General features: G+C 41.7%; 3 protein-coding genes and 1 non-coding gene across 9 annotated transcripts; 3 read left to right on the top strand and 1 right to left on the bottom strand.

Moving 5' to 3' along the window:
• Window positions 1-11: 11 nt before the first annotated feature.
• UPF3B (UPF3B regulator of nonsense mediated mRNA decay) lies at window positions 12-10,255 on the top strand. Of its 3 annotated transcripts, none has more exons than XM_042478183.1 (10): window positions 12-317; window positions 2,051-2,157; window positions 2,309-2,415; window positions 3,446-3,544; window positions 4,628-4,738; window positions 5,547-5,590; window positions 5,981-6,169; window positions 7,218-7,369; window positions 8,029-8,356; window positions 9,032-10,255. In XM_042478183.1, exons 1-10 carry the CDS (start codon window positions 27-29, stop codon window positions 9,176-9,178), a joined length of 1,575 nt encoding a protein of 524 aa, XP_042334117.1. In that variant the 5' UTR covers window positions 12-26; the 3' UTR covers window positions 9,179-10,255. The 3 variants fall into 3 exon arrangements, with proteins under 3 accessions (XP_042334117.1, XP_042334118.1, XP_042334116.1); XM_042478184.1 differs by having other exon boundaries at window positions 7,209-7,369; window positions 8,044-8,356; XM_042478182.1 differs by having other exon boundaries at window positions 7,209-7,369.
• Window positions 10,256-12,947: 2,692 nt separating this feature from the next.
• On the top strand, window positions 12,948-17,602 carry RPL39 (ribosomal protein L39). The gene is made up of 3 exons (XM_042480286.1): window positions 12,948-13,100; window positions 14,951-15,054; window positions 17,358-17,602. The coding sequence occupies exons 1-3, from the start codon at window positions 13,098-13,100 to the stop codon at window positions 17,404-17,406; spliced, it is 156 nt and encodes a 51-aa protein (XP_042336220.1). The 5' UTR covers window positions 12,948-13,097; the 3' UTR covers window positions 17,407-17,602.
• LOC121937420 lies at window positions 16,004-16,134 on the top strand. The gene has a single exon (XR_006105128.1). It is a non-coding gene; the product is annotated as a small nucleolar RNA SNORA69 (small nucleolar RNA).
• A 2,856-nt stretch (window positions 17,603-20,458) lies between the features above and the next one.
• Window positions 20,459-27,077, bottom strand: SOWAHD (sosondowah ankyrin repeat domain family member D). Of its 4 annotated transcripts, XM_042478551.1 has the most exons (3): window positions 26,677-27,077; window positions 24,692-24,816; window positions 20,459-22,595 (listed from the first exon to the last, which is right to left on the bottom strand). In XM_042478551.1, exon 3 carries the CDS (start codon window positions 22,430-22,432, stop codon window positions 21,416-21,418), a length of 1,017 nt encoding a protein of 338 aa, XP_042334485.1. In that variant the 5' UTR covers window positions 22,433-22,595; window positions 24,692-24,816; window positions 26,677-27,077; the 3' UTR covers window positions 20,459-21,415. The 4 variants fall into 4 exon arrangements, with proteins under 4 accessions (XP_042334485.1, XP_042334486.1, XP_042334483.1 ...); XM_042478552.1 differs by lacking the exon at window positions 24,692-24,816 and having other exon boundaries at window positions 20,459-22,598; XM_042478549.1 differs by lacking the exon at window positions 24,692-24,816.
• Between the last annotated feature and the right edge of the window lie 63 nt (window positions 27,078-27,140).

Here is a 27,140-nt window from a genome sequence, read left to right as displayed (position 1 = left end):
CATGCCGGGAAGTGTAGTCCCGAGGGATGCCGGGAAAGGGAGTCTCTAGGCAACGGTCGCGGCCTAGTCGTCGTCGTCGTCCTGGTTCCCGCGAGAGGAGGGCGGCCAATGGGCGAGCGGGGCCGAGCCTGAGTGGGACGGAGACGGGCTTGTTGTTGACGATGAAGGAGGACAAGGAGAACGCCAGGCCCAAAGAGAAGCGGGGAGGGACGACGCCGGGGCCGGGAGGAGCCGCCATGGCCGGGGCGGACGCCAAAGCCGGGGGGGAACCGGACAGGCTCGAGCGGCCCAAGGATAAGAAGGAGACGCTCAGCAAGGTGACACTCGGGCGGGTCGGCAGCCTTTTCACCGCCTTGGCTCCACACTGGAGAAATAACCCACTTTGACACCGCTTTAACTCTTTGTCTGGGTCTTTGCTGTGGAATTCTGGGAGTTGGTTGTTTGCCCCACAACAAACTCCAACTCCCAGAATTCCATAGCAAAGACCTAGATAGGGTCAAAAGCGCTGCCAAAGCGGGTTATTTCTCCAGTGTCAGGTCCAAAACTGCGGGAATAACCCACTTTCGAGGCCGCTTTAACTGCCCTGAATGAGTGCTAAGGAATCCTGGGAATTGTGGTTCATTGTGGCACCAGAGCTCTCTGGCAGAGAAGGCTCAGTGCCTCACAAACACTGCAGTCTTTGCACCAAGGCGGTTAAAGCGGTCTCAAGCCGGGTTGTTTCTGAAGTGTGCTTTGGACCGTTGTTTGGGCAGAGGAGGCTTTTCAGTTGGCATAATGGCTGAAAACACAAATTTAAGATGCCAATTCTGATGATCTTAAGACCTGAAGGTTGACGGTTTGAGGCCCAAGTGCCGCATATTGGATTGAGCCCTGGTCCCAGCATCTGCCAACCCAGCAGTTCGAAAGCATGCAAATGCAAGTAGATAGATAGGTACCACTTTGGTGGGAAGGTATCAGCATCCGGTGCAGCCATGCTGGCCACGCAACTACCGGAGTCTTCTTCAGACAACGCTGGCTCCTCAGCTTAGTAACGGAGATGAGCATTATGCAGTCAGTTATAACCTTTGCCTTTATAATACTGTAGTATGTTACTCTTCAGTGGAAACGTTGCAGATAGACTTGAGGATTTAGGGCTCAGACCTTAGACCACAACTGGAGTCCCTTCTAGCCCACACAACCAGTAGTCCTAGATAAAAGGGAAGAGCGTGTTGCCCCATCCCAGCAACATCCCAAAGCTTGCAGGTTCCCTCAACTCTGATGAAGAAGTTATTTTATTAAAGACTGATTTATACTTGTCAAAAATATAGTGCATATTGTTAGAGATACACCTTGTTATACTTTGGAAGGATAGCAGTGAGCCAAATGTAGTAAGCTACTACAGAGGTGTGATAGGAAGCTGATTAATGTTGTGTCAGCTCAGCGTATCTTAGGCCTGATATAGACAGGCCAAAATAAAGCTGCTTCGAGTCACTTTGCAAGTTTGCTGTTTAAATGAGACATGCGTCCTAGTTGTCCAGAAGCTGCACCAAAGCCATGCTCCAGTCCTAAGGACTGGAGTGTAGCTTTGGTGCCGCTTCCAGATCCTTAGGACTCATGCATCATTGAAACACTATACCTCCAAAGTGACCTGAAGCAGCTTTATTTTGGCCTGTCTGTATAGGGCCTAAGTATTGTTTGCATTTGAAGACCACAGCAGCGCCTTTTCCAGACTGGAGATGACAGTGACGTGCAAAGTAGATCTGCTTGTGGCTCCTGCTATACTTTGACAGTATGGAGGAGTTATTAACCTAACAGAGCAGAAAACAGGCTGACTCTCTTAGAACCAATTGGCATAGTTTGCTGTTTTTGAGAAAGGATTTTAGCTTTACGTATTGTATTTGTGTTCTTGAAGGCAGCTTGTATTCTGAAAGCCGGGGAGCAGATGTCTCATTAACATCAGGTCACCTTTTCCATAAACAATCCTCTTAGTTCTGCAATTTAAAAGAAGTCGGCGACAACAACATATTTGGCAAGTTGAGGTGTTTTTAAAAAGTGAAACTTTTTCTTTAAGGTAGTGATTCGCCGCCTTCCTCCCAGCTTAACCAAGGAACAGCTTGAAGAGCATCTCCAGCCTTTGCCCGAACATGACTATTTTGAATTCTTTGCGAATGATTCCAGGTAAGAGGAACTTTGAGCATTTGGCTGCGTTGCATGTAACAATGGCATGTCATTTATGTCTTTCAGTTTGACACCCGTCTTTGTTGTGTATATTTACAGTCATCACTCAGCAACGTTTCCTTATACATTGCCATTTTCTGTCCTTCTGCAGTTTGTACCCTCACATGTTTTCCAGAGCATACATCAACTTTAAAAACCAAGAGGACATAGTTCTGTTCAGGGATCGCTTTGATGGTTATGTTTTTGTTGATCACAAAGGCAAGTATGCCTGTAACTTGGCTATGTATATCATATCTCTGTTTTTCCAAAATGTATTGGCATACATTTGTAAAGTAACTAAACTGATCTGTTGGCCCCAGAAATTGGGAGGGGAGGAATGTGTGATGTGCATGGACTGTGCTGAGCCAGTGGCGTCTATAATTTACTCTAAAAATCCCATCACTACTAAGCCTTGTGAGCCAAGAAGAGAGCTTTGGGTGGGGAAGATATACTAGTAGCTTCATAGAAAAGCATCCGTACAGGCGTGCAGTCCATTGTATGGTACAGCAAGGTCTCTGGTGTTAGGGAGTGTAACTACTGTGACAAGTGAGACAGAGTGGGATTGATCCTGCCCCATACAATGGACCTCAAGCCTTGCTTGATAGGGGTGCTATTTAAGCAACCTCTCCTTGACCATCAACTGCTGAAGGATCATGTTGCTTATGTTATTTTGCTTCCTTACCATTCTTCATGTAGCAAAATTTATGTTCTGTGCCATTTATGATAGGATAGTTTTGTTGTTGTTGTTGTTGTTCAAAAAGTATTTATTAAGTAAACCCCAACAAAGGACCATATGTAAACGTTGGCACTTTTATAACCAAAGCAGTAGCTTTCAGTTCACTATAAAACACTATATAAACTGTCTGCTCCTAGAGCAGTGCAAAATAATTATGCAGTTTAAGGCTAGTTCACCTAGTATGATCCTTACCCACATGACTAGTACATCTCAGCATACTCTCATGTGGTCCAATGTAATGTGTGGGCCAGACAGTTTTGGCTACCAGTGCCAGAACTTCCTGCAATCATCAAAGTTTTTTGTCCCAGCTGCTGGTGTGGGAAGCCTCAGCAGAAAGCTACATGAGCAGGAATTGTTTTCAGCTCATCTCTAAAATCACTTTCTTACGTTGAGTTTACTTTTGAGACATACTTTAGTGCAATATATATATATATATATATATATATATATATATAGAGCCTTTGCTTCCTTTCTTAACACAGTTCTTGGTTTAATTTTTCCTCACTCATCTAGGTCTAGAATATCCTGCCATAGTGGAATTTGCACCATTTCAAAAGGCTGCCAAAAAAAAGAGTAAGAAAAAAGATGCCAAAGCTGGGACCATTGAAGATGGTTAGTAGTTGTGGTTATGTAATGAAACTAATTTCATCATAAGGATTAAGAGATTTAGATTGCAGCACGCTTCCTGGAAGCAAATCACATTGAACACAGCTGGTTCTGCTTCAGAGTGAATATGAATAGGATTCCAGTGCTAGAACTGTGTTCTCAAATAATGTTAAATCGCCAGGAATTTTCTTCTCATCAGAGAATAAGAAAATCCGTGTGTTGTGTGTTTTAACCTGTAGTCCCTTAAGTTTAGCTATACCCCTCTTAGATTGGCCAGGAGTAGATGTTTAGTTCCCATGTTGTTTGCCCTCTCTTTTACTTTGAGAAACAGCTTGCATTCACTCTGTTGACTTCTGCTGTTATCTTTTTCTATCTTTTAAATAAATAAATATTTTGCTGGAAATCAGCTTGTCCTTCTACCTCATTTTTACTTGGAGTCACTTTGATTAATTGTCCATTTTTAAAAAAATCTTTAGCAATATTTTTGACAGTGATATAGATAAATGCAGTTACAATGAAATTCTAAGAATGCTTATTCAAAGGTTACGTATTGCATTGTTCAGTGGTGCCTACTCCCTGATAAAAGCATAGAAATGCAGTGCCTTTAATATTTGGTAAATATTTAGGGGAAATATCAGGTAGCTGATTTCCTAAATAATCGAGATAGCCCATAACATATTTGCTGATACAGTTTAGCACTCCAGTTATATAATTTAATACAATATCGTAATTACTGTGGCACACAAACTTTAACATGATATATCAGTTGGGATCTCAAGATCATAAATCTTTTGATCCAAATACAGTGAAGAGATAACAGCTACTGATGTGTTTGTTTTTCTTTAGTTCTCAGTTAAAGAGTAATATGACTAAGATGGATATTACTTGTTGCTTTCTAGTCTAATGTCTTAAATTGATATTATGTTATGTTCATGTTACACATCTGCATTTTTATAGAAAGCAATAAATATATTTTATTCAAAACTAGTATCTATTTAGCATGGCTTTGGTTGGTTGTTAATGTAGGCTTTTCTGTCTCTGTGAACATGTCCATCTTTTTACGTTCTGTATTCCTTGGTTCTTTGTTAGATCCAGAATACAAGAAGTTTTTAGAAAGCTACAGTGCGGATGATGAAAAATTAACATCCACTCCTGAGACCTTACTAGAGGAAATAGAGGCAAGAAACAAAGAATTAATAGGTATAACAATAATTGTTACAATTTATATGTATTTATTTCTCTGAGAACATAGTCTGCTGTTGATTTGTATCTTTGAAATATACTTTTTACTATTTTCGTGTTTTCTGAATGTTTGTAAGCACTTGTAAGGGATAGAGAATGTATTCTAACTGTTAAAAAGTACACCTGGAAGTCCCATTTTAGTCTAAATTCCTATCTTGTTTAACTTGGAGCTGAGCAATCATCTAGCTATGCTTCATGGCACATGATAATGAAGGACAGAGTAAGAAAAACTTGTGTGGCTTGTCCTCAAATCACCATTATCTGAAGATGGATACAACAAAGGTTGTATTATCCTATCCCAAAGTATCGTAATAGGTTGCTACTGAACTGATCTCCACATCTTATTATTCAAATAAGGCAACGTTGAAAGTACCACTGGTTCTCAGACCATGCATGTTTTTCAATATTATTATTTCCTTTAATGGTTCCAATGAAGGAACCTTCTAACACTTGCACTAAAAACTAGTGCATCTTTTACTTTGATTGGTTCACTAAGATCAGTGGGATTCATTCCCAAGTAAGTGGATACTAAAATGTAGACGAAATAGTACTTGGTAGTGCTGGTAGAAGATTTTTTTAAATCTAATTAAGTATGTGGGATGGATAGGAACATTTTTATTTCTTGTGCAAGGGAAATGAATAAAATGTAATAAAAACTGGTGTTTTGATCATATGGCTTGCATATTATAAGTATTTTTGTTGCAATATTTTCCGTATAATCTTCAGGAAAAATAGAGACAAGCACACTCTCTTTTTCTGTCTTTAGCGAAAAAGACAACTCCTCTGCTGAACTTCTTAAAGAATAAACAGGTAACAATTCTTTTCAGTATTACATAGAGGCCATGTTATCTGTGCCTCTACACATCCATTTGTGGTGTCCATTATGACTTTCCTCATAATCATACTGAGGGGATATAATGCTAGACTTTGTAATTTTATTCCAGGCACATAAGTCATTTAACATTTTCTTGGGATAGGGGATAAGGTATCAATGCATGTTGTTTTAATATAATTATTCCTCTTCATTTCCTACTTTTAACAGCTCTGAATTTTTATCATGTGCAATTTGGGAATAAAAGCATTTACCTGAGTGCTAATATATTTTCTTAATTTATCCACTATACAAAAGCTCTGGGTGAAAATTCCTCATAGTCAGCCTTGAATAATAAGGTCTCATTCATCCATATATTTTTCTTACAGAGGCTTAGAGAAGAAAAACGCGAGGAGAGGAGGAGAAGAGAACTAGAGAGGAAACGACAAAGGGAAGAAGAAAGGAGGAAATGGAAAGAAGAAGAAAGAAGGAAAAGAAAGGAAGCTGAAAAAACAAAAAAAGTGGAAAGGTGTCCAGAGAAAGAGAGGGACAGATCTAAGGATGAACCAAAAATTAAGGTATCACTTCATTCCTGTAGGATACATTGGCCATATATCTTGCACTCTCATACATGCTTTGAAATACTACAAGACAAATAATGTATTTTGCAGATGGTTGGAGTATGGGAACAAGTGTCACTGGATTCATTGAAGCTTGTTTCTGAATGTAAAAAGAGAGAGAGAAAAGGACAGGATAGTGCTATGTTACACAGCATATGAATCACCTAACTGAAAATACTAGAATGCAACCCCCTTGATGTACATCTTGAAAAGCCACCAGTAGTTGAGATACTGTGTATGAATTGACTACAATCATAAATGAAACACAACTTGTGAGAGCACTGTTGCTCACATTCATCCCTTCTTACCATGGCTTTCCCTGTTCTACGTTCCCCCTCCCACTTTCTCATTGCCAAAATTGAATTTGGAAGCTTCTCTAAGCAGGAACCTTTCAGTAGCAAAAACCCTATTTTGGTGGCACCCTATAAATGTTACATCAGTCAATGGCAGTATTAGCAGAAGTGACAAGGGCTGCTGCCACACTGCAGAAATAAAGCAGTTTAACACCACTTTAACTTCTGTGGCTCAGTGCTATGGAATTCTGGGATTTGTAGTTTGGTGCAGCATCAGAGCTCTCTGACAGGGAAGGCCAAGTCATTCATTGCACTGAATCGTGATAGTTAAAGTGATGTCAAACTGCTTTATTTCTACAGCATGGATACACACAATATCATCTTTATTGCTTTACTCAATCTGGTGACAGTAAAACAGAATACAGAACAAGGCTGCAGTCTTGAACCCTTGTGTTCATGAGTAAATGCCAGCTGACAGTAGGACTGCTGAATGTAGGTTTCATTGTAAACCACCTTAAAGTAAAATGCAGGTAAAATGAAAATTATGAAAATAACTAGTTATGCATGCTAAATATGCATGCTAAATATCCCTATTTTTGTATTGTCTACCATTATCCTCTTCTTCAAGTGGCAGGCCAGAGCACTAGCACAGTTTAGCATTAGAACTAACTTAGTAAGGAAAACTAAATTTGTTCTCTTCCTAGCTACTTAAGAAGCCAGAGAAAGATGAAAGAGACTTTGAAAAAAAGGAAAAGGTCAAGAAACTGGAGAAAGAGAATCTGAGGGAGGACAAGGCTGCTAGCACAATCGGCAGTATGCCAGCCAAGCGCTCTGATGGGGATGTGAAAGAAGAAAAGGCCAAAAAGTTAGTATTTTCTTTGCAGTACGTATCCTTGCTTCTCAGACATGCTGATTAATTGGCTGCCTTATCCCAGAATTACTTTTGAGTTACATTTGGCTCACTTTCTGAATTAGGACTGTTCTGTGCATAGAAAGTTATAGGAAGATCTGCAGTTCCCTTTGGTGTTTTAAGCCATTTGATAATGGCTCCGCTCCAAACTAGATGTGTAAATCTACAGTGCTATATAAATAAAGTATAATAATATAATAATAATGGTCAAGTGCATGATGGGTAGAACCTCTGAATATATTATAATTTAAAGAAAAATCCAGTGAAACTCCAATGTGACAAGTCCTTAAAGCATGTACATTACTTACATTGGGGAGCTGGTTTTGGTTGCAGCAGTTGACTGAACTACTCTTACAAGCCATGGTTTGCTGCATGGTTCACTTACAAGCAGTGGTTCATTGCTGTGAAATGTGTGGAACTGTGTTTAGAAATCAAGATTTGAAAGATCTTTCCCATGTAAATTACAGAGGGGTTGTTCTTCGGTTAGTTGTGTTTTTAGGTGATATATGTTTTCAGTTAGAAATCTGTCTCAGTCTTATGTGAAATTGCCACAGTCATCAGTGGTCAGGGTACTATAGTATTTATCACTGTTGTCTTCTCACATTGAACTCCAGATCTCTTCCACACAGACTGGAAGATGACTGTGGAAAAGACTACAGGGAGAGAGAGAGAGAATATGACCGAGACAGAGAATATGAGAGAATCCAGCGAGATAAACTTCGACGCCAAGAAGAAGAGCGACGGAGGCAGAAGGAGCGCTTTGAGAAAGAGAAAGTTTTCAGGAGAAAAGAAGAAGATGTGAAGAAGGAGAGAGATTCATTACGGGAGAAAGGAAAAAGAACTGAATTGGCAGACTATATGGGCAATACAGAGAAACCAGAGAAAGCAACCAAAGAGGATAAAAAAGAAGACATGAGCAAGAGGGATCGCATTAGAAACAAGGTGCTGGTTCTGTAATAAACAAGCTTCATTTATATACCGCTTCATACTGCTTAAGCACTGTATAAGTGGTTTACAACTGTAATTGCCCCCAACAGTCTGGGTACTCATTTTAGTGACCTCAGAAGGATGCAAACCTGAGTCGAGCTTGAGCCCTTTTGCTGGTCTTGAACTCGCAACCTTATGGTTTTGAGTGAGTGGCTGCAGTACAGGCATTTAACCACTGCGCCACCAAGTAATATGCACTTACTTGTTCATAGGTTGTTATATGTAGCTCTAACAGTCACTTGTGTGCCATAGACACAAAGGTGTAGTAAGTAGTTAGGAGTCCATACAAACATAGTCTATTACAAAGCACTTTTTTCACTTCTAAAATATAATTTACTTCTGAATGTGAATGCAAAGGATTGTTGTTAATTGAAGAACTCAATGGCTTACATCCCCAATAATAGCACTTACATTCTGCCGTCTTTCTAAGAAGCTCTAATAGGTCTTTCCCATTTTCCTTCTTAGAAAAATCATAGTAGAGTTTAAGTGGCTGGCCCAGTACCTCCCAGTGAGCTTCACAACTGGCTCAGACTTTTTAAACTTGGCACACATGTGACCAATGCTCTAACTACCACATCATACATGACTGAAATTGGAATCTTACAACTTCGACTTTTATTCTCGTTTCAGGATCGGCCAGCCATGCAGCTATATCAGCCAGGAGCTCGGAGTCGAAGTCGTTTGTCTGCATATGACGAAAGCTCTGCCAAGTCCCCTGACCAAGGAGCAGATAAAAAGCAAGAGTGTGAAACCAATAACACAAAAGAGGTAGAGTGATGGGCTTTGCCTATTCTCACTAACCTACAAGCCAAAGAGCATGAACTGTGCAGTCCAGAAGTGCCTTGGAGAAGGAGGAAGAGAAGGAAGAAGAATAAAGAGGAGCAGTGCTTTTGGATGTTATCTGGTTCCTGAGCCTCAGTGCAGAGTCACAACTCAAACTTGTGTTTCCTCAATGAATTTTCATTTGGATAGAGGTGGGTGGCAGCAAAAAGATAAAGGTTTTGTCACCCTAAAATAATTCAGGTGGCTAAAGGTGGTTCTACAAGTCCTGTGTTTTCAAATAAAAGCCACAAACTAGTATTTGCACTTAAAATACAGCCATCTTGGAGCCTCAGTGGTTGAGCAAGTATTAACATCACCACTTTGTTGGAGGCGAAAACTCAACACTTTTTAGTGTTGAGAGGGAGCTGGCTGTCCTGTTGTAGTGGGGGCACTTAAGTTTTTTCTTTGTTCTTTTATTAAAAGATGTGTGTAGCCTCAATAAAATAGCTGAGCTCTAGGCTGTATAGAGGAAAGGATTTTTAAACACATCTCATGTGACATCAGATATTGTTAACAACATTTATTTTAAAGGCATCTCTGTAGTTGCTAATTCTCCCAGCTTTTTCCTTTACTCTTTTCCTAATGATCTGTAGGAGAAATGTTCTGCTTCTGTTGTGCATTGCCTTCCTTGATGCATTTGAGTAGCCTTCCCCAGCTCTGGGGCCCTTTGATGTGATGAACCATAAGACCCATCCTCATCTGCCTGCATATACAATAACAGCGATGGCTGGGGTGATAGGTATTGTAGTACAACACATCTGGAGGGCAGTGGTCTAAGAAAATTGGCATTAGATGAGGGAGGAATCAAGCAGCCCACTCCATGTTGTTGGACTTAAACTTCCAGCAGCTTGAGTTGGCATAGTGCTGGTGGAGAATGTTGGGAGTTGCAGTCCAGTGTCTAGAGGGCTACACGATATTCACGCTTGTATTATTGAAATATCTGGCAGCCCAGAAAGAAGAAGATAATGTGGCTGCTTGTGCTAATGCAACACAATTATTTTGTACTGAATAAAACTGAGATGCCGTTTAAAACGTCCTTTTGTAGTTTCTTACTTGGTGGGAAAGAACATAAACTGGTCTGATCTTCATCTTGATTATATTTGTGATCCTATGAAAAGGAGTGCTCCTTAAATTCTCCCCCTAAACAGACAAATCTATGGGCCCATACAGACAGGCCAAAATAAAGCTGCTTCAGGTCACTTTGGAGGTATGCTGTTTAAATGATGCATGCATCCTATGAGTCTGGAAGCCACGTCAAAGCCATGCTCTAGTCTTTAGGACTGGAGCGTGGCTTTGGCATGGCTTCTGGATTCTTAGGACGCATGCATCATTTAAACAGCATACCTCCAAAGTGATCCGAAGCAGCTTTATTTTGGCCTGTCCGTACAGAGCCTTTATTTAAGCTGTGCTTGAGCACATTACTGAAATTTCTGCAATTGCTTTTCCTTTCCAACATACCAATTGTGTTGTATCTGTTTTATGTAAAGTAGTCAGCATATGAATGCAATTAAAAGCAGAAGTTCTCTTGTTGCTGTATTCACAGGGTAGTCAGTACTAGGCTTTCTAAGACGTGAGGCAGCAGCCTTTCCAGCCATCTCATCCTTTTAGATGGAGATGCTAGAAATGAAACCTGAGACCTTCTGCTTCCAAACCATGCGCCTTACCACTGAACTCTGATCCCTGCATTACAGAAGGGAAGTACTAGAACATGAACTCAAGATCATTTTATAGACATAAATTCCATCTATGGTTCTCTACTTTCTAATGATACTACTAATAAACATTCTAATGATATAAAATAAAATGATCTTGATCATCAAAGCTATGCTATAAACATGGAGAAAAAAATAATTGATTTCGGTAAATCACGAGTCAGCATGGTGTAGTGGTTTGAGTGTTGGACTCTGGAGATCAGGGTTCTATTCCCAGCTCAGCCATGGAAACCCACTGAGTAACCTTGGGCAAGTCACACACTCTGAGCCCTCCAATAGTTTTTTGTGTTGTTTTTTTTCAGGCTATGTGGCCATGTTCTGGAAGAGTTTATTCCTGATTTTTGCCACCATCTGTGGCTGCCATCTTCCAGCCACAGATACTGGTGAAACGTCAGGAATAAACCTTTCCAGAACACGGCCACATAACCTGAAAACCCCACAAAAACAATGGATTCCAGCTGTCAAAGCTTTGACTTCACATTATAAAGTTGCCTTATGGTCACTGTAAGTGGGAAACAACTTGAAGGCACAGAACAATGAATTCACTCTTCCTGGTACCCATAACTTTTAGAAATGGGTTTTTCATCAGAACACTAGAAATTCATAAATCCTCTGTTCTTACCTATCCAGCCCAAGCTGATGCAGCTTGCTTTTCTAAAATCCTGTATGTTAGAGGGGGAAAACTAACCTCTTGTGCAGTTTGGGCTCAAAATCTTTGCTTGGGTAGAATACAGCTGTCAAAGAAGCCAGTGCTGTTTATGCAGGCTTTCTATTTAATAACTGGGCACCAGAAGCAGAGCTTGTCCTAAAACGCATTTGGAGTGCAGCTTTAGGGTGTGGTTTAAAACATTTTCTCAGACTGCAGCCAAGAAAGAGCTAGAAAAGATCCTAAAGAGCAAAGATAGTGTATACAACTGAGCACTAAAGTTAGAATCATCCAATCTATTGTATTCCTCATCACTATACGGATGCAACAGCTGGACAGTTAAGAAAGAAGCGGCTAGGAAGAAAATCAAGTCATATGAGATGTGCTGGAGAAGAAGGCTGAGGTACCATGGGCAGCCAAAAAAAACAAATGGGGCCTTGAACAGATCAAGCCTGGAAGCCAAGATGAGCAAACTAAGGTTGTCATACTTAAATCACATCATGAGAAGGCAATTAGAAAAGACAATAATGCTAGGAAAGGGGGAGGGAAATAGAAAGGAAGACCACAAGCTGCTAGATGGATAAACTCATGGAAGTCACAAGGATGAATTTGCAAGGCCTCAGCAGAGCAGTGGAGGACAGTGGGTCTTGGGGATGTCTCATCCACAAAGTTGCTATTAATTGGGGTTGACCTAAAGGCAGTTAGCAAAAACAACAAATGGAGGAATTGGAAGTCCACTCCCACTTTTGCAAAATAGGGTTTTTAAGTGTTACACGGTGCAAGGGGTGGAGAATACATACAAATAATTTAAAATGTGGATTTATTTTGCTAGCGTAAGAAGAACACTTAAGAGAGTTCAGGGGTCTGAAAGACCAAAAAACTATTCACTGCTGCCTCCACACTGCAGAAGTAATCCAGGCTGACACCACTATAACTACCATGGCTCAAGGTGAGGGAATTCTGGGAATTGTAGGTCTGTTGTGGCACCACAACAAACCTACAACCCCCAGAATTCCCTTGCATTGAGCCATGGCAGTTAAAGGCTGCATCCGCAGGCAGCAATAATGCACTTAAACTGCCCTGGCTCTGTGCTATGGAATCCTGGGATGTGTAGTTTGCTGGGACACCAGAGCTCTCTGACACAGATGGCTAAATAGTTCACAAAATTGCAAATCCCAGAATTCCATACTCAGTTCAGCCAACGCAGTTAAAGTGGGATCAAACTGCATCATTTCTCCAATACTGATGCATGCAGCCACTGCGGTATCAAACCGGATTGTTTTTGAGGTGGCCAGCTACTCCTGAACGTTCCCTGCTTTTCCATAGTCTTGCTTGGAGCGCTGCAATGGCACCCAGGAGCCGCTAGATGTCACTGTAGCCCCTACTCTGCGGTGCAGGAGCCGAGGAACGTCTAGCCGGACTTCTTCCCGTCTCCGCTTCCTCCCGTCATCCCTTGCGCCGCCTTTCCTTTCTCTTTTCCTCGTCGGCCATTGCGGTTGAGGCCTGAGCTTCAGACATGGTGAGTCAATCCGTTGCAATCCTTTGCCGGGGTCGCCTCCTCGGGCTCCGAAGGCCTCTTTTGACCGTCCTGAGTCTTCCTGGATGGGAGACCGAGTTGAAATGGGAAGCGGGGAATAGTCCTTGGGGCGCCTGGAGCCCCTTTGGCCGCGGCTTCGCTCCGCATAGAACCCTCCTTACTGGAATAGCTTGTGAGCATGCGCAGAACATCCTTGGCAAGTCTAGGTCCAAGGGGTTTATTGAGCTTTAGGACAGTGGTTCCCAATCTCTGGCTTTCCAGGTTTCTGGACTTCAGCTCCCAGAAGCCTCAGCTATTTTGACCAATGGCTTAGGATTGTGGGAGTTGAAGTCCAAAAAATAAGGCCAGAGTTTGGGACACTGCTCAAGGGCCTTTCCTATTCTGCTTTCATTTACTACAGTGGTGCCAAACTCTGGAAGAGGCTTCTGGGAAATGAAGCCCAAAACATTAAGAGTACCAGAGTTTGGGAGTCACTGATTTACTACATTGCTGCCCTATAAAGGAACCAGGGTTGGTTTGGGCTGGGGCTCTGGAGACAGGGGTTCGAATCCTGTCTCTGCCATTTTCACTCATGTTTTCCTTTGCACTGAATGTATTTTTGTTCCTCACTCAGTTGATTTCCTTACTTTCCCCTTTAAAGCAGTGGTCCCCAAACTCTGCTCTTTAAGGGGTTTTGGACTCTAGCTCCCAGAATCCCAGACTATTGGCCAACATGGCTGAGGCTTCTGGGAGCTGAAGATCAACATCTCTTCAAGGGCACAGTTTGGGGACCACTGCTCTAAAGCCCTTGTTTAATATTGTGTGTGTGTATGTGTTACATATTTGTAATCTATTTGACTTACTCAACTTGTAACCTCACTTTATACAGTGGGTTCTTTTTATCCGCTGGGGTTTGGTTCCAAGGTCGCCTGTGGATAACAAAATCTGTGGCTGCTCAAGTCCCATTAAATAGCAAATTGTCTCAGTTCAATTCTCAGCATCATCTGAGAAAAGGACCCCTGTCAGAGGAGACCCTGGGAATTAAATTTGGGTGTCCAGATGGACATCTTTTTATGACAGCTTCTTCCTCCTCCTCTTTAGCCTTTCGACATTATACCAAGCCAAGAGCCATTGTCCTTGTTATCTGCTGCTCATTTTTAAAATTACAAATACAGGAGGCCTTCTATACATACAGTAGTTGAAACTGGGACCTTTTGTAAGTAAGGTCTTTGTATTTTGTTTTAATTCTGGTTGTAATTCACTTTAGGTTTAGGCAGGATATGAAATTAGAATGTGCTGTATCCCTTGGTTATTGTCCATCCCTTCAGTCAATCTAGGCTTGTTAGTACAGTTGGCTCTCCACATTTCCGGCTTTGACTTTTGCTGATTTGGTCATTCACAGATTTGATTAATATGTTCTCTTTAGGAATCTTAGGTTCCTCCAGCGTGACTGTGGTCAGCTTCTGCCAAAAGCCATGCTGGAGGACCTAGAGATTGCTAGAGAGAACACTTCTCTAGACATTTGTAGGTCTTCCAGCGTAATTTCATGGTCAGCATCTGGCAGAACTTGACCATTGAATTGTCCTGGAGGACCTAGAGATTCCTAGAGAGGTATTCTCTCAGGTATGGTTCCCCCGAAACAGAGCTTGGAAAAGTTGCACTGCAATTCCTAGAATCTACCAGCCATCATGGCTATAGAGATCCTAAAGTATAGTGGGTCAAGAGTTTCTAAGGATGATGGTTTCACAACCTTACCTAAGATCTTTTTTGTTTATAGTCTCACTCTTAATACCACAGTTGGTTTCAAAATGTGTGGCTTTTCACTCACTCTTTCTCTTTTTCCAAACTACTAGTCATCCCACAAGACATTCAAGATCAAGCGGTTCCTTGCTAAGAAGCAGAAACAGAACCGGCCTATCCCACAATGGATCCGCATGAAAACCGGCAATAAGATCAGGTAAAGGCATTACTTGGCCTGCAAGAGGTAGCAGTAATGCAGAGGCCACTGTATTGGGGTGCAGGGTATTTATGGCTTCAAGAAGGAATAAATGCAGGGTTTGGGACTGGTAGTGTGGTTGGCATGGTTTACATGACAGGCTGGCTGCTTCTAAGTTCAGCAAAGGAACACTGCAGTTGTGTATTCTCATCTCAGTTCCATCCCATGTGCCCTTGAGAACTCTAATGGTGTGAGAGCTGGAAACTGGGATCGTACTGTGGCATCACAATCCCTCAAGAACATCAAGGCAGTTTTTAAAGGATGGGAAATATGTGTTATTTGTAGATCAGCACCATTTTTTTAGGCAAATACTAAATGCAAAAGTTCCTCACATCCTTTTGAATTAAGGTCCGCTTAAACTCAAAAGTTCACAGTTATTGCACTAACTGGTATCTTTCTTTATCGGGGTCATTTTTTGTTCCCTGTTCACTCATGGCATGATTTAAAAAGTGATGAAAATGTTTTTTCCTGGCTAACTAAATTGTGATGACCGCTGCTTGCTTGACCCCAGCTGCAGAGCCGCTGCCAGTCAGTATCCCCAGTATTTGACTTGGTGGACTTGGCGCACACTCCTATGTTCCATCATATGTTAGCGATTGCCATTTCATGGCCATTGTTCAGTTTCTAGTCTGTGTGAGCTTGCTAGTATAGAAGACCTTTCCTGACTGACTCTGAAATCTTTGCCTTAAAGGAGATCTTTAACTTTTGTTTTTCATTCTTACTGTTTTCTCAGATCTTGTATGTTGGTTCCTTTCTACGCCACTTTATCCCTTCTGTCTCTTTTTTGTACCTTTAGTGCAAAGTTCTGTCTCATTTTGAGAAGGCAGTATTCCCATATTCATCCACTAGTGAAGACTCTTAATGTAGAGGTCTGTTGTCACAGTTCTGCAAAGGTGCCTAAGGATTTCCCAAAGCAGGCTGCAATTACAGTGTTTCATTCTGTGGGAGCACTGCCATGTCCCTGCTGAGAGCAACTCTGGTTACTTGGAATATGATCTCACCTCTACTGGTGAAATCAGTCTCCTTTTAACAGTGACAAGCTTTGAGAGGAAAACTTAAGAATGTAAAAGCTTTGGAGTCAAATTTCTGTTGTTATTTTTCTGGGAAAAGAGCACAAATGCACACTTGACTGGAAATAGACAGATACATTTTATTAGGCTGGAACGGTAATCCAAACTTCTTAGTTTCAGCTCTGAGGGAGCTGGAAGCAGAATGTGAAGTTGTGCAAGAATTAAAGAAAAGTTTGCTGCTCAGACATGACCATTTTGGGCTTTTTAGGGCTAAAACAGACTGCAGAAATAATCCAGTTGGAGACCGCTTTAACTGCCCAGGCTCAGTGCTAGGGAATTTTGGGAACTGTAGTTTGTTGTGGCACCAGAGCTCTCTAACAGAGAAGGCTCAATGCCTCCCAAAACTACAGTTCCCAGAATTCCCTAGCATTGAGCCAGGGCAGTGTTCTCAAACTAGATTATTTCTGCAGTCTGTTTTGGCCCTTAATAGCCAGACCTACTGAGAATTTAATCAGTATCACTGCACAGCTCTGTGATAGTACATTGCGGACAAAAAGGAACGCAGCATTACAGAATGTGTGTAGCAAAGTACCTTATTGCATGCATCACATTTTTGAAGGCCCAAATAACTATGAACCCTCTTACATAGGCAGTGTGTTTTCATCACTAAGTAATAGTTTTCAGGAGTGGCATTTTTTAAAAATCAATATAATCATTTAAAAATTAACACAGACATAAGCTGATTGCATCTGAATCAGTGTGTTAGCCAGGGGGCAATTTTATTGAATAAATATGAGATACATGAGCCTCTCCTCTTACAGCTAAAATAAGGAATGAAAAAATTAGGTATCCTAATGAGTAGTTCTTTCTAGTTATTTGAATTCTTTGACTTTCCCTTTGTATTTCAATATAGTCTGCTATGCTAGGATTGGAGGGTGTACAGATGTGTATGCTCATATTTTTCTCTTCAACTCAGTGGAAGAGGAATTCATGGAAACCTTGTGGGTCTCTTTAAAATAAGTTACATTGGGTAGATGTGTGCTGATGAGAGGGAAGGGGGAGGGCAGATGGGTGTGGGAAAGCACACTCCCCTTGCTAGCAACTGTGAAGCCCTTTGTAAAAGATGTCATACATGAATTCCAAGGGGATGGTGAGTTCACTTGCTTCCTATTGGCTTAATTCAGGCTGGGTTTTTTAGTCTGTTGGAGGCGCTGAGCTGTGCCTTGCTTACTAATGCTGTCCCTTTTGTTCTAGGTACAACTCCAAAAGGAGACACTGGAGGAGGACCAAGCTGGGCCTGTGAAAGGAAGCAGCTTTGCCCCCATCAGCATGCCTATCCTGTGTTAAGCTCTCAAGCCTAGAATGGCCCCTTTCTACAGATCTGCCACAGCTCTATTTTACAGAGCTGAACCCTGTCATATATTGTGCAGTTTTTCTCTTTCCTAAAACTTTATTTTCACAAGGAGTTTCTGAAAAGAATTAAAACTGAATAATGGGGACCTTTTGTGTTGAACATTTTCTGTCTTTCAGTTCTGAATCCATTCATATTGGCTGAGTTCTTGTTCCCAATGGAGAAAGGCTCATTAATAAATATGTGATAAAATACAGTCCAGCAAATTGGCAACTTGTGCTTGGATTTACTATTTACACTTGCTCTACACAGCAAGGCAGGGGGAGTTGGCAGCAGTACCAAAGGCTTATGGCTGTGAATTTGGCATCTGTTGCCTGGAAGGCTGAAACTTCCAACTGGGTTTTTGTGGGTGAATAGCCTGAAACAAGCTGTCAGAAAAGCATGATGCCAAGCAGGCAGCTAGAAATCATGGGCCTTCCATGGCTGCATCTCAGGATGTTGCTCCAGGCAGAGGTGAAGACATAGTAGGGAGAGGGGGGGGGGGTATGAGCCCTGAACAGCAAGGAATAAAGTAACGGTGGTGGTTGAGACAATGTTGGGGAATTGTTTGGTCTTGCTGTTCATTTGTGTATTTTTATATTGTTGAAAGTATAAATTATCAATTTTGGTTCACCTACCTTTAAAAAACGAATAAATAAATAATGGGTGTCTTTAAGGGGCGTCAAACAATTTTGATGTTTTTAGAGAGCTTTTTAAAATGATGTTATTCTGCATTGAAAATGAAACTGGGCTGCTGCACATCTAAAATTTTCAAACAACCTTACAGCAAAGCAGTCGCAAGTACAGTTGGGTTTTGTAGTATAGTGAGCAATGGCTTTCCAGGATCTCTGCAGAGTTCCTTTCCCAGAACCTGCTGGTGAGACTTTGGCAAGAGGTAGAAGGAACATAACCTGAGATATTTTTGCATGTGCTCTACCATTGAGTAACAGCCCCTGTCCAAATCCCCAGTGAGAAAATAAAATAGATGCAAGCGAGAAAGCTTCCACAAATCTCCACAAAGGATAACTGGAGCTGTTTCTGGTTTCTGGAGCCTTCATATCCACACACAACTTGAGTTAACATAAAGAGTTCGAAGGAAAGTCATGTATGCAGACTGGAAACAAGGTGGAAAGTTTTTACTCTTGTATGCATTTCGAGTATTATCTCCATAGTACTTGCTTTGGTATTCTGTGTAAGACTAGGCGTTCCCTTTCCATTCTACCTGAATTGGCTATTGCCTGGCTTGTTCTATATTTCAGACTTTGCATTCAGAAAAGGAAAGGGCAAATATAAAAGCTTGGCTGAACTGGAAAGAGTAATCAAGGTGTGCATCAAACTTATAGATACATATGTGGCTATATTGTTAAGCTCAGTAAATAATGGAGGTTATGCTGTTGTACTATGAGATAGTTTCCTGGTTTTTATGGAACATACAATGATTGTGTGTTTGCAGTGTCAGAGATAATGAAAGCAGTAACATGAAGGAAAGGAAAGCACAAGAGCTTAGAGAAAGCATGGGCCAACCCACTAATTAAACTTGTGGACCTAAAAATGTTGGAAATCCTACCATATACTGCTGGCACTAATGTATTTATGACAGTATGAGGACCACAGTAGTAGGATACTGAAATGCATTGGTGATCTGATTGGGGAATAAAATACCCAGTACCTCCAAGAGAGATAGTTTTGCTCCATGCTGAGCACAGATATGAACCAGTTAAAGGTCTGTATAAATGCATGGCTGGGTGGTTACTGGGGTCTTGTGGGATTTTTTTTTGGCAGGTTTCTTCCTGGGGTTTGCCATTGCCATCCTCTGAGATTGAAAGAGGGTGACTTGCCCAGAGTCACCCAGTGGGTTTCATGGCCAAGTGGGGATTCAAATCCTGTTCTCCAGAGTCATAGTCCAGTGCTCAACCACTATGCTATGGTGTCTCTCAAAATAATAGAATCATAGAATTGGAAGGGCATCTAAGTCTTAACCATGCATAAATGTACCACTAAAGCACTCCCCAAGAGATGACAATCCATTTAAAAATCTCAGAAATAAAAAAAGAAGAGACTTGAGCTCAGAAAGCTGGGAAGACTTGTGTTAAATCAGCCTTGTATGAAGATTCATCCCAGGTTATTCCATATGGTAGCATCAGTTCCTGAATTATTTTTGTACCTTTTTCAGATCTACAGTATACTTTTTGAGGAGTGGTGGTCAGTGTGGTCACATCACACATATGTATAAAGTTTTTGTTATGTGCCTTCAAGTTGTTTCTGATTTATGGTGAGCCTGTCATGGGTTGTGTTTGGCAAGATTTGTTCAGAGGAGGTTTGCTGTTGCCTTCCTCTACTATTAGTATTAGCAATCTTGGTTTCAGTTCCTTTCATAATGATTATGGATTTACCCTTTTCACATTAGCCACACCCAACTATTTTCATTAAGCTCTTCATCTCTTTGACTCTTTCTTGGTCAGTCCCTACCCATTCAGACTATTTATCAGCATCTGTTTGAAGTTAATGGGAAGGGAGTTCCTTGTGTGCACCTCTTTACATTTTATTACATCAAACCACATTTGCCATTTTAATGCCATCTTCCACACTGCCGCCCTACCTCTCCTTCCATTAGGAGAGATCTTTGGAGTTATTTGCTTTCCCTTTTTATTTTTAACTATACTAAATAGCTACATGTCTCCCAATCTGGGTTATCCCCCACCTCCACTACAAATTACAGGATCTATTACACATATGCCTCATTGTGAGAACTGGCCATTTAGTCCTGCTTGTTACTTTCTGTTCATTTAATAGTTTTCTGTTCAAAAGAGGCCTAAATTAAGCTGAACACGTACCCTTCCAGTCCTGGAGCTCTCACATTTCCCATCAAAAAGGTTACCTTTGACTAAGCTCTGGAAACCACTCTCTGTTCCTACACTTCACTCCATAGCAGATGGAAATCACGAGAGACAAACAGTTCTACTTATGCACCATCAGGATTCTTTATTTGAAACTGCAAAGGTTCCCATGGTATTGAGAAACCTTTGAACATGGAGTGTTGACATTATTTTTATTTCCTCCTTCATAACCCAGACTAGTTAATACTTTCATAACTTCATCCAAGAAAAAAGAAAGGTGTGAATTATCTTGTAGTAAGGAGTAACTGGTTGGGTCACCCAGGAATTGGTGACAATACCTCTTTACCTATCATGAGAATTCATGAAAGAGAGTAGACTGTGCAAGGTTGAAGCCACCTCCACCCTGGATTTAAATACTATGTCTACCCCCATTGAAGTTGCAGTAGATACAGAATTCTGTGTCCCTGAGAATCACACTACCAAACATCTAGTCTTCATAGCTCTAAATATGTATTTGAAAGTGTGTGTTCATGCGCAGTATCTGCCAAACTCGCCAAAACCAGACTAATGTCTGAACATTACCAGGGGTTAAGCTTTACTGCTCAATATGGCATACTCACACTTTGCAATCATAGTCAAATCAGAATAAATTGTGTAAAAAAGGAGAATGAGTGTGTGCGTGTGTGCGCACGCAAAGCATCCTGCTTAAGTGTAACATACATGAGTTGCAATTTTTCCCCTCCAGGGCAGAATTTCAAACTTTTTAATTGCAGTGTATAAACAATCCTACCTGCACACTTCCTTCTACGAAGCAAAGTGATATGGTAGACTTCTTCCAGTTCACAGCCTTAGCCACATCAACACCATCTAGCTGTTTTCTTGGAACTGTAGGCCCCTGAGTTCTACCTGTGGCCAAAAGACAGGCCTGGGCAAGTTTGCTTGAGCCAACAATTTGGAGGCAATCTCTAGCAACATTGGACAACTCCTGGGCTGCCTACCTCTTTCTATCCACCGTGTCAGGATGACTGGTGTTAGAATTCACTCACAGGTAACAGATCAAACCACTTCAGCCACTGAGCAAACTTCTAAAACTCCTGGAAGAACGCAACAGCTTGTCTGAACATGTTCCTGAAATAAGACAATCCTGTGGAAGCCCTCTGGCTTTGTCTTCCACCACTGGCTTCCTTATAGTCCCCTTTCAAAACATTGATGATGCCACTTCGTTTTGATGGAGCGCAGTTGTTGTTAGTGTTTCCTCCACCTTCTACAGCCAAGTCTTCCTCGCTAGCACCTGAGAGCTCCTTCAACTCTCTGGAAGCATCTGCTTGGAGGTACTGCCATGCTTTGCGTCCATTGTGGTCCCGAAGGCTAGTATTGGCCCCATAGGCTCCCACCAGCACTTTGATGACCATCTCATGGCCCTGAAGGGCAGCCAGATGCAAAGGGGTGAGCCGACCACTGGCTGTGAACATGTTGATGTCAATTGGGTAGTGATTCTTCTCGGCAAAGGTGATCACTTCAATTAGGTCTTCGTGGCGACCATGTTTAGCCAGCCAGTGGAGAACAGTAAAGCCAGTCACAAAGTCTCTCCTGGAGAGCAAACTGGGATCCTTGGCAAGCAAGTTAAGGATGTTCTCAGCATCTCCTTGGGCTACTGTCAGCATCCACTCATGTTCCAGAGGGTCCAGAGCTAAGGACAAATCCTCTGAGTTGACATCCAGATGTCCCTGATCTTCTGGAACATCAACAGAGATGCTGTCCCTCTGGGAAGCGGTAAGCCATGTGGGTTTGACTTGACTGGTCTGCAGGAGGATCTCCTTGAGTCCTTTCCTCCTGGTGCTTCCCCAGCCCATTGAGAGCCTAGCTGTGTCCATCCCTGCTGTCCAGTTGCCTGAACGTCTGCTGGCCCTACTCAGGCTTCTATTGAAATTGGACAACTGTCCACGATGGAGAATCAAGCTCCCAGCTCGGATGCTGGGACTGGGGGATTGGCTACCAACCGTGTCCTTCATCTGAGCCTTGAAAGCTGCTTCTTGTGCTAAATCATTGGACATTTTAAGCTGCCCCTCTTGCAAGCTTTCTTCCTTTCGCTTCTCTGCCATGTTGCCTCTGCCAAGGTACAGAAATGTTGCTTCCCAAAAGTTTCCAAGGCTTCCTACATCTATCGTTTAAAGCCTCTTCTGTTTCTTGCAGAGCTGCATTTTTGATGCTTCACTTTCCTGGTCAATAAGAAGGGAGGCTCTCGAAATGCAGGGCTTCCTGGTTCTGCTTGCATGCAAAGAGGAACAAACACTTGCATTCGTTACTTAGGAAGAAGAAAACAGTCCTTGTGAAACAGACTACAAGCAAGAAGGTTACAGATTCCATTTGCAAACCTGCTAGAGTTTTGTGAATCCGTGGCTTTAAAAGTTTTTTGCAGTGATCCCTATAACTATCCTTGTCACTTTTAAGAAATATTTTCTATTCCCCTCCAAGAGGTTTGTAATACTCCACTGTTAAACATAGTTGTTTGACAACAGATACTTTTCATTTCACTTCCAATTGTACGTGCATATCTGCTCTTCCTTCCTTCCTTCCTTCCTTCCAATGGGGTTAATAAAAGCTTTGGGGAACAGAATGTGTATAATTCAGCTTACTGGTATGGGAGGGGGGAGAATTTGCAATTATTTAATGTGCATGTGACATTCTCAGTGATTTGTCCTCGCACATTTTATAGGGCAAGGCTGTTTGCTAGTCTTAGCTTCTTACAAGCAATTTTCGAAATGCCTTCTGGTCCAGAAGTTCTATATCTGTTTAGAAACCTAAGCTGCACTCTTACACTCAGTGACCAGGAGATAAGTCCCATTGAACTCAGTGGGGTTTATGGAGAAGACATGCAGAAAATTACTCGTACAATGATTACAAACTGCAGGCTTTGGGAGTTTTCCATTATTCACATTTTTTCTCTGTGTATCCACCCCCTTTGTTTTTTTCAGCTTAATGTTAAGCCTGAAAGAAGAGACCCAGAGAACTTAAAAGTTCTTTATTGGACCACTTAAAATCTTGCAGTTATTTTGTATCTAATAAAGGAATCACCCTACTGTGGCTTTCAGATTTTGGAAAACATACAAATACCTGCTTACAAGATCCTATACAACACAAGCTGCTCTCCCTCTTAAATTGTCATCAGCTCAGAATTTGAAAGGGGGAAAAAGGACAACTCACATCTGTCTCTTGCTATGATTAGGATTTTTAAATGGTGTTTGTGATAAATTTTCTGAATTATACAATATTTTAACGTGGGAACAAAATATCTTTTTAAAGACGTTTTAAAATATTATATGTTAAAAGAATGTGGCTGGCAAGTGTATGAGTAGCAAGCCACAAAATGGGTTGCTGACGCTGCTGCCACAGACTACTGTACTTAGTTTTCCCTTCTTGATTTTATTTCAAAATAATTCCCAAAGGCTGCTGACCATTCTTCTCCTCTTTCCTTATTCTTCCAAATTTTGAATAAACATGAAGACATGCACAACCATCTCTCAGCCTTCAGCTGTGGAAAAGGGGATAGTTTAAAGTATGACATTTACTTCAGAATACAGTAGCTTCCAGTATTTAGAATGCAAAAGGCTATGTGCGTATTAGATTTCAAGTCTTCCTGGAAACCTGGAAATCTTATCCACTGCTAAACCTTCTCTTCTGCAATGTAGAGATGACATTTCAGTCACCCATATAGCAGGCAGGTATAGTGTTTAGAATATAGGACCTTGGGAGAACAGCTTGATCTGTTCTATAGGATTGCTGTGAAGATGAAGTAGGAAAAAGGAGGGCCAAGTATACCACCTTAAGCTTATTAGATGAAAGGCGAGATAATAAACATATTTTAAAAATTTAAAACATTTAAAAAATAAATTTCTGTCTCATTAAATTGTTGGCTCTTTGCATTTGCGGCTTTGACTTTTGTGGATCTCATGATTTGCAGTTTTGATTAATATGTTCTCTCTAGGATTCTCTTAAGTCCTCCAGCACAACTCTGCCAGAAGTTGACCATAGAGTTGTGCTGGAGAACCTAGATGTTCCTAGAGAAAACACCTCTAAGCATTTGTAGGTCCTCCAGCATAATTCTATGATCAACCTCTGGCAGATGCTGACCACAGAGTTGCACTGGAGGATTTGGAGATTCCTAGAGAGGTGTTATCTTCGGTAAAAAGAACAATGTTTTTTTTATTTGTGGTTTCCCCACATTCACGGGGGTCTTTCACCCCTAACCCCAGTGAATGTTGAGGGACCACTGTGGTTAGTTAGATGCATGCTCAACCTGCACTTGAAGTCTCCTAAAGTGACCAGATAACTCTCACATCCACACTCAAGGAATTACCTACCAGTCAGACATGAGTGTTGGTTTCAGTTTTTCGACTTTAGTCCAAAAATGGCTCTTTCCCGCTTAAATGCCAGAAATGCCTTTCTGTGAAAGTGCTGAATTTCATTTTCTGTTTCTTTCACTAAACTGAAATGAGCAAACATTACTGGGATGAATTCTTTCCATACTATAGTTAGCAGATTGAAAGAACTGAAACTGGGACTCTCCAGTTTGCTATATAGGTGCTTTACTTTCAGCCAGGGCTGGGCAGCTAGTGTTGCCAGTGTGAAAACTGGGGAGGGCTCCTATATTTTTAAAATGATTGCATAGAAATTTCCCTCTTTGACATAACCATTCAAGGTATAGAAGCCTGCTCCAGTTTTCACTCAGACTCAGGCAATCCCAGTGGGCCCAACATTCCTCATCTTGGGGCTAATATGATGCCCCTGTACAGTATTCTGTTTTTGCACCTCTCAAACCTCTTGGAGGGAAAAGAGTGAGTGAATTGCCTCTCTTGGAAACAATTAATCTTTTATATAGACTACAGGTCCTCCTCCCACACTGTTTAAGATTTTAAAAAACAAATCACAAGATCAAGTGGATTTCCAGACAATTCCTGCCCCATGTTTTGGCATTTTTTTGGTATTGTTTTGACCCAGAGAGGGACAGGGGCACCAAATTGGCTCCTAGACTCACCAAAGTTGCCTACTCCTGCTTCAGAGCCATATCAATTCTCTAGACAGATTCCAGTGGTAGAAAACATGTACTCTGCACCTGCTCCAGGGTACTATCACCTGTTCTTTCTCTTGGCACCCAAATTAGGCCTAAGAGTTCCCATTGTTCTAGTGCAGTCAGGTATTGTGTTCAACCACAATACATAAAAGCCCTTTTTGATCTCTTCTCATCCTTTTTGTAAAGTATAATGGTGTAATCTAATGCTGGCATAAGAATTTTATCCCTCCAAACTTTTCCTCCACTCCCCACATTTCTAGCATAACAATAACTTAAAGCTTTTGTTAAGCTTTTAGAAAGATAGTTTAGGCATCCCAAAGTAAAGAGGCAAGCAAAGTTACAAAGCGCATGAGAACACAGCAAATATAAAAGTTTGGGATGTGAACAATTTTCAGTATCTTACTCAGTGCAATGTGAGAAATTTGGGGAGTGAAGGAAAATTTAATGAGGGGCAGAGTTTGTATTTGGGGGGGACAATGCCCTCCTTCTCCCCACTTCGCTTGACCCCTGAATGTAAGGATGATGGGATACAAGACAGAAAGGGGCAGAAGGCCAGCTCTTAGTCCAACAAAATGTACCTGCAAATTTCAAAACGAGGCATGACGTTTGGTGGGAAGTAGTGTTCAAAACTCAAATGAAAAGAAATGCAAAGGTTATCTAGCTCAACCCCCAGGAAGCAGGAGGCAAGTATAACATTCTTGACAAACAGCCAACCTGCCATTTTACTTACTAATGGAGAACCTACTACTTCTTCTTGCACCCTTTCCTATTGCCAGCGCCAAAGTGAGATTCAGCTGTCAGTCTGATTTGTTTCTGAATATGGAACGGAAGAGGAAAGCTGTCTTGGGGAAGGAGCAGCGAAATATCCTTAGACAGCCTTGGTTTACACAGACATCCTTACAACAACCCTTTAAGAGAGATCATATTTGTTGTCTCCTCTACTGAAAGCTAAGAGAAGGCAGCTACAGTATTTGTCCAGTTGGGATCCACTGAGGAATTCACTGCTGAGCCTTGGGGACTTTCTTAATCCCAGCACATTCTCTTCATGCCACAAAATGCTGAAAATGGAAGCACTGTTTTAAGAGTGACATGTAAAAAAAGTGCAACCACTTGCCTACAGTTTCAGGTCACTTCATATCCTACTGAGTGACTCGATTTCCCATGGAATTTTTTTCCTTAGAGTTTTCCCTCCTGCTTGACTTTCACATTTAAAAACAGGTGTCGGGAAGCCCAAGGCCACCCTATGGAGATGCAGCAAGATAGCTGGCCTTTTACCTTTCCAAATGCACCTGCCGGCCAGGGGTCGCTGCTCTTCTCCTTGGACTTTGGCCTCACCCCATAGGAGCCACTTTGGGCACCTTGCCGTTGTCCTCTGGGCTCCTCCTTCTGCCAGTGTGTTCCTTCCGTGTCTCTCAGCACAGCCTCCAGCCGGCTCTTTGGAGCTCCTTTGTGCAAAGTTTGCCATCAGTGAGTTTCGCAGCTCGGCAGAAAAGCCGCCAGCATGACCTTTGCTCTCCCTATTGACTGGGACAGATGAAGCTGCTGTAGGCGCAGTATGGCTCATTTTTGCACTTCCTCCTGCAGCTGAGCAGCCCAGGGCCAGTGATCTTAGAAACCATGGGGAAACCCACAGATCTGACCCTCCTTTGAGGGAGAAACAGAGCAACATGCTGGCGATCCCAGCTATACATTTTGACAGAATGACAGATCAAGGGAGGGCACCCTCGTCAAAAGGTGGT

This window comes from Sceloporus undulatus, chromosome 7 (genome assembly GCF_019175285.1).
Source record: "Sceloporus undulatus isolate JIND9_A2432 ecotype Alabama chromosome 7, SceUnd_v1.1, whole genome shotgun sequence".
Taxonomy (NCBI): Eukaryota; Metazoa; Chordata; class Lepidosauria; order Squamata; family Phrynosomatidae; genus Sceloporus; species Sceloporus undulatus.
The sequence above is the reverse complement of the archived record's forward strand: the minus strand, read 5'-3'. Positions and strand labels throughout refer to the sequence as shown.

What these genes read in the sequence shown, in the direction of transcription:
- UPF3B (XM_042478182.1), top strand. Translation starts at nt 27, where the DNA reads ATGCCGGGAAAGGGAGTCTCTAGGCAACGGTCGCGGCCTAGTCGTCGT. An exon ending in ACTTCTTAAAGAATAAACAG is followed by an intron (nt 5,591 to 5,980) that starts GTAACAATTCTT and finishes TTTTTCTTACAG; the next exon opens with AGGCTTAGAGAAGAAAAACG. An exon ending in AAAGAAGAAAAGGCCAAAAA is followed by an intron (nt 7,370 to 8,028) that starts GTTAGTATTTTC and finishes ATTGAACTCCAG; the next exon opens with ATCTCTTCCACACAGACTGG.
- RPL39 (XM_042480286.1), top strand. An exon ending in AAAACCGGCAATAAGATCAG is followed by an intron (nt 15,055 to 17,357) that starts GTAAAGGCATTA and finishes CTTTTGTTCTAG; the next exon opens with GTACAACTCCAAAAGGAGAC.
- SOWAHD (XM_042478551.1), bottom strand. Translation starts at nt 22,432, where the DNA reads ATGGCAGAGAAGCGAAAGGAAGAAAGCTTGCAAGAGGGGCAGCTTAAA.